Raw genomic sequence first — 6,380 nt, 5'->3', positions numbered from 1 at the left:
CCAACTGATGGCTCAATTGCCATGCCCTCTCCCCCTACCCACATGCGGACTCCTGTCACGAGGTCCCAGTATGGCCCTTCTGAGTCTGCCCTGCTTTGTCAGAAACCAGAGGCAACATCCTGCAGTGCACAGCTTTGTCTTTGCTCCCTTTTATCTCCCTTTCTGAGTCCCTCCTTCACTTCCTGTTGCTGTCCTGNGTAAGGAACATTTATTTGCATTTCCTTTAACTTAAAGCAGGTACTTCTTAACCCTGGCTGCATTTTCCACACACCTGGGGAGCTACTGAAAATGCCTTTGCTGGGACCCCACTGCAGACCACCAGAACCTCTGGAGGTGGCATTCTGGCACCAGTCATTTTGAAAAGACATCCAGGTAATTCTGATGTGCAGTCGGAGCGAGAACCAACTACCTAAAGGAACGGATCTCTAATAGCAGGGCAACACGATGTACATTTGCTACCTCTCTGCCTCAAAGGACTTGTGGGTGGTGAGCACTCACTCCCAACTTTTCTCAAACTGACAGCCCAAAGAGCTTCAGCACCTGGATTTATTTAACATTTCATAGTAGAGGCCAAAGTGTCATTTCAAACAGCATACTATTTAGAATTGGGTGGGATGTGAAACACTCATGGAATGTAAACTTGCAGGAGACACTGGGATTCATGAAGATTTGTAACATATTATAAAGTTATGATATTAAATACGTCAGTCTGTTTCTGGCATGACTCTTCCCTGGAAATGGTTTTAGATCTTTACAAAATAATTCTGTGCTCTGCTTTGAAAGTATCAAGCTCTATTATGAAGTAATCAGAGCCACACTGATTGCTTAACATTATAGGATCTTGTAGAAGGGAGCTGGAAACAGACTACTGTATTTCCTGACACTAAAACCTCTTGCCCCCATCTTCCCATAATGATCATAATTATGGTCCAATCCTGCGGACACTTGAAACTTAAAATGGGCTTCTGTTTATAGGCCAGGCTAAACTGGGCCATTCTCTAACAAACCCATTGTTATGGTAAGGAAATGACTGAGACTACGACTAATCCTAGCAATAATCAATTTGACAAGTATTTGCTAAACTGTCCAGTCTAAAGTGGTGGGGTGGCTGCAATGGGGACATCAGCAGTATTCCCACAAATCACTGCCACTTTCCAGAAAAAGGTAAAGTGGAGATTAAAAAGCTAGAATAGAGGGGTGCCTGGCTGGCTCTGTCAGATGAGCATGCGACTCTTGATCTGGGGGTTGTGGGTTTGAGCCCCACATCAGGTGTAGAGGTTACTTAAAAAATAAGATCTTCAAGGGGTGGCTTAGTCAGTTAAGCGTCCAGCTTCGGTTCAAGGCATGATCTCACTGCTTGTGAGTTCGAGCCCCGCATGAGGCTCTGTGCTGACAGCTTACAGCTGGGAACCTGGAGTCTGTTTCAGATTCTGTCTCCGTCTCTCTTTCCCTCCCCTGCTTGTTCTCTTTCTCTCTCTCTCAAATACAAATAAACATTTAAAAGATAAAATAAAATCTTCAAAACAATGCTGGAATAGAAAATATCAAAACCAAGTGTTACAAGGGCACAAGAGACATCTGATTCAAGAGGACTAGGAAGGACTCGTCTTCCCCCAAATCTACCCAACTCGCTCTGTTGATGATAGTTTCACTGGGTCAGTCCTTTGCTTCACACTTTGTCCATTGTCTCTGCAAGAATCATCTTTGAACATCAACCTCTCTTGGAAGGGGAAAGGTGAAAATGTAGGCAGTCTCCTCATTTTAATATGCTTCTATTTATCAGCTAGGTCCCTCCAAATCAGCTAGTTGTGTACTGCAAAGAGATAAGCCCTGGGGTTTTGGGGGGAGGGGGAGGGCCAGAGGACAGAAGGGAGATGTATATATGAAATGTGATGAAATAGGTAACAAGATCAGACAAAAATGGAGCCATAAGAGCAACCCTCTTTGGCTGATCTGAAACTACTGGGGTTCTAAGGGCATAGAGAGTGTGCAGCTACAGTCACTCTTACAGTCTTCCCCACCCAGGTGCTGAGAGTAGGCACGGGCACCCAAGGGCATTTTAACCACCAAGTTCTGTGTACGTTTATTTAGTTCATACAATAGGCTCTGTTGAAGCAGGCCAGCCTTTGAGCCCGAGTGTGAGTGAAAGAGGGCAAATGCATGAAAACCTGGGGAGTGATGTGCTATCCTAGGGTGCAAGGGTCGGAGACCTTTTGGAGATTATAGTATTTATTTTCCCCTAAAGCCACATGTAAACCTCAGCTGGGAGAAAGCACTCACTGCGAATTCTGTCAGCCTGGCGAATCTGCTCGAGAGCTTCCCGAATGCTTTGGCTGTCTTGTCCTGTGCTCAGGACGACCCCTACAGGTAGGCCCTGGCTCTGAAGAGCACTTGCAACTCGATGGGCTGTGTGCACCCAAATGTCTTCATCTGAGGAAATGACTCCAGCGTGAGCCCACTGGAAATATTTCATGACAGTTACCAGCACACGGATGGGAGAAGGGAGTGTCCGAGAAAAGGTCGGGTAGCTATTTTTATTGTCTAATTCATAATTCACACAAGCCCAAGAGAAAATCCCTTTGTCCCAGCTGTTTCCCAGGAGCGAGGCTGCCTCACAGTAGCCAGGATTGGCAGGTCCAATAAATCCTGAGGCCATCTGGTGGTGAGAAATGAAACTGGCAAGGGCTCTGGAAGTCTGGCAGTCTTCATTGAGAATCACGTATTCAAAAGAGTAACCCAGGTCAAATGATGGGTCCCTGTTGATCCGCTCAGTGGCTAACTGAGCAGCAACCTCAGGCAGAGCTTTTGAGAACAACGGATCACAAGCCCAAGGGCCCACCACCCCTATCTTGTAAGGGGGTGCCCACACCTGCTGCGGGATGGACGTGAGGGCCAGGAGGCACACACACTGCAGGAGTTTGAAGGCTGCAAGGCCATGGTGTCTTCGCTGTCTTCTGGGAGCCTCAAACCAGAGCATAAGGTGAGAGAAAGGCCAAGGTCCCAAGAACATAGCCCTCGCTTCCAGCAAGCCAGTAAAGAGATGTTGGGAAGTTAGTCTGCTTTCCTGATGTGAACAGTGGTATTCCCAAATGCCTGTCAATCAGAGAAAAAAAATTGTTGCAATATTCTTAAAGCTTCTAGAAACATTCGTTATAAAAGAATGGTAAAGGAATGGCAGTCCCCAAACTGAAAGTTTCTTTCCCCTATACTGACCAAAACTCTTCTTCTGATACATCCTGTATTCCTTAACTCAGTAGATGGCACCTTCATCCACTGTTTGCCCACTTGCTCCAGTCAGAAACCTGGTAGCCAGCTGTGATTCTTTCTTCTTCTCTACCCCGACATTCAATCTGTCACCGAGTCATGTTGATTCAACTTCAGCAATAGCTGCCCACCTCACAGTGTTATGAGGATTGATTACATGGATTAACATCCAGCAAATGCTTATAACAGGGTCTACCATGTGGTTAGCATTATATTAGTGATATTATTACCATTATTATAGGTTTAAATATGCCCATTTTTCTCTACCTTACGGATTCTTATAGAGAGACATGGATGTAAACAAATAATGGCAATGCAGATTTTTTAAAAAATAATATGATTGGAGTAGCTCAGCTGAGGAAGATAGAGAGGATCACCCAAACACAGATTTCATGGGAGGCGAGGAGGAAGGAGAAGGGACTGTGTCTCTAATTTGAGTATTAAAAGAAAAGTTAGCCAGGTAAATATGGTTATGAGGTGGTTGGTGCTAAGTGCCTTCCAGGCAGGAGGAACAATGTACAGTAAGACCCAGAGGGGTTTTTTTTATGTTTTTAAAGAAAAGGATATGTTAGATTCTCAGAATTTCAAGGCATTTGTTCTGCTTAGATCTATAGCCAAGGAAAGGGCCTGATCACCAACAGTCCTATATACCACTCATAGGTTTTTAGATTTAATCCCATAGATAATAGTTTTAAGCCGAGAACTGGTATAATCTTATTTCTATTTTTAAAAGATTGCTCAAGTACCTATGTGGTGAGTAGGTTGGAAGGGGGTAAGACTGGAGGCAGGGAAACCAAATTGGAAGCTGTTGTAGTAATTCCACATGAGAAATGATGCTAGACCAAGAGAGTGGTTGTGAAGATGTAGAAGAATGGAGGTGAATTCCACCAAGCAAAAAAAAATATATATCAAAAAGATTAAGAAAGTAGAGCCAACAACAACTTGGTGACTGAAAAGATGAAGATAAGAGAATAATGGACTCCAAGATGATTTTGAGCCTTTCAGACCTGGGCAACTGTTTGGGAAATGATATAAGTCTTTTGAGATAGGTAACATGGGAGGAAGGGGGTGGGCGATAGAATGCATTCTATTACACATGTTGAACTGGTAATGCCTATAGAATATACAAGTGGCAATAACCAGTGGACAATCTGACACACTGGACCTCACAATAGAAAGCTGAACTAAAGATATAAATTTGAGTGTAATCGATTGTTACAGGATAATTGAAGACATGTGGAAGATTGACAAAAGAGAGTTGTGAAGTAACAAAAGAAGACAGGAGAAAACCCTGCGAATCCACTTCACTTAAAGGTCAGGCAAAAAGAAAGGAGGTCATAATGAAAACTTACATGAGAAGTCCAAAGAAACAGCAAAATCCAAGAGATGGGATAGTGTCTTACAATCCAAAGAAGATGACACTTTGAGGATGAAAAGTGTTTATAACATCTCACACTCTGCTGACAAGGCAAATAAGCTAAACGTAGAAAAGTATCTGTCCATTGGGTTTGGACCAGAGTAAGGTTGCCAGTTAAGGGATCACAGTGAGTCAAACATGAAGGGAGCTATTAAAGTGGAGTCAGTAAATGTAGAGAACTCTCAAGATGATGCATGCACAGCCTTTCTCCATCTAGCCCTTGCCTTTATACCCCCATCTCCCACTATTTTCACTGCATGCTATAGTAAATTTCTTGCAGTTCTACGGACATATATCACATAGCCTGTTAAGCATAGGATTTGGAAAATGCCATTCCTTCTGCCTGGAATTCCCTCCTCCCTCCTCCCACACTCCACTTCTGGCTTCTGATGAACTTTACTTTCAAGACCCAATTGAAGTGCTCTCTACTCTGTTCAGACTTAATTAACACTCTCAGAGTGAGTTTATTGTTTTTCTTTCCATCTGTGTTTCATATTCATACTTCTACCCACTAGAGAAGGTGTCACTCTGATTTACAAACTGTCCCTATTTTTGGTCTATACTGTGACACAGATACTGTTTGAGATTTCTTTTTGTTTAATTTTTTAACATTTTATTTATTTTTGAGAGACAGAGCATGAATGGGGGAGGGGCAGAGAGAAAGAGAGGGAGACACAGAATCTGAAGCAAGCTCCAGGCTCTGAGCTGTCAGCACAGAGCCTGACGTGGGGCTCAAACCATCGAACCATGGGATCATGATCTGAGCCAAAGCTGGACACCTAGCTGACTGAGCCACTCAGGAGCCCCATCAATATTTCTTATATTTACAGGACCTCTTATATTTACTTTCAACCACAAGGGATGAGCAACAATGAAAGCAACTCTATATGTGAAACAGAGCCCACTGACTGGATTGGGAGCTCCCAGAGGTCTTCTTCGTAGCCCTAATGCCTAACCAAGCTCCCAGCATAGTAGCTATGAGAGAAATGTTTTTGAAATGAATTAATAAAGCATTAAGGTTGATCCAAGGTCAGAAATAACCTCAACAGCCATAAGAAGAATTGATTGCTTGGGGGAGATATTAATGAGGAAAATCCTTAGTCAACTTTTAATTCCATCCCAAGATTAAAACAATGGCATGGCTCTCTTCAGGGCTGATAATCAGTGCTGGTGTGTACCAGTCAAGCTCAGCTGATTGCTTATTACTGGCAACAATTCTGCCTGAGCCAGGCCTGTTGGTTATGATCTTCCTAATTTTATGAGAAAGTCTGACCCCATAAGAGACTATCAGGGGTACACCTGCAGGATCTTAAAGACCTATTGCAATAGTATATCCCAACATTTGTAAACAGGTGAAAGTGGATTAACATAAGGGTCAAGAAAGACTTAGGAAGGAAATGTCTCCTCAAACACCATGAGCCAGAGGCTGATGTGCATATATGAAAGAGAGGTGAAACTTCCAACTTTGCATTCAGGGTGGTGGAAAGGTGGTTCTGGACTGATTATATCCATAAGGACCTCAAATCTATTCCTAGACCTTCAAAATAACCTAGCCCAATCTGCATTCCCCCAAATAGATTTATTCTGTGTGCTGACTATGTTGAAGGCACAAGGGTGAGATTCACAGTGGATGGGGTATGAGATGTAGACCTGGCCTTCAAAGAGCTCCCAACCTGGCATTAGAAGCTGGACTCTTAAA

The 6,380-nt window shown here is 43.4% G+C and overlaps 1 protein-coding gene across 1 annotated transcript in view; it reads right to left on the bottom strand.

Moving 5' to 3' along the window:
* GUCY2F (guanylate cyclase 2F, retinal) overlaps positions 1-3,010 on the bottom strand; it is an 87,379-nt gene extending 84,369 nt beyond the window's left edge. Inside the window, exon 1 of the mRNA XM_077773784.1 lies at positions 2,281-3,010. Within this exon, the coding sequence (XP_077629910.1) occupies positions 2,281-3,010 (730 nt within the window). The remainder of the gene's footprint in view (positions 1-2,280) is intronic.
* Positions 3,011-6,380: the final 3,370 nt, after the last annotated feature.

Source organism: Crocuta crocuta, unplaced genomic scaffold, assembly GCF_008692635.1.
Source record: "Crocuta crocuta isolate KB4526 unplaced genomic scaffold, BGI_CrCroc_1.0 scaffold737, whole genome shotgun sequence".
NCBI classification, from domain to species: Eukaryota; Metazoa; Chordata; class Mammalia; order Carnivora; family Hyaenidae; genus Crocuta; species Crocuta crocuta.
This window is presented reverse-complemented; position numbering and strand designations above follow the sequence as displayed.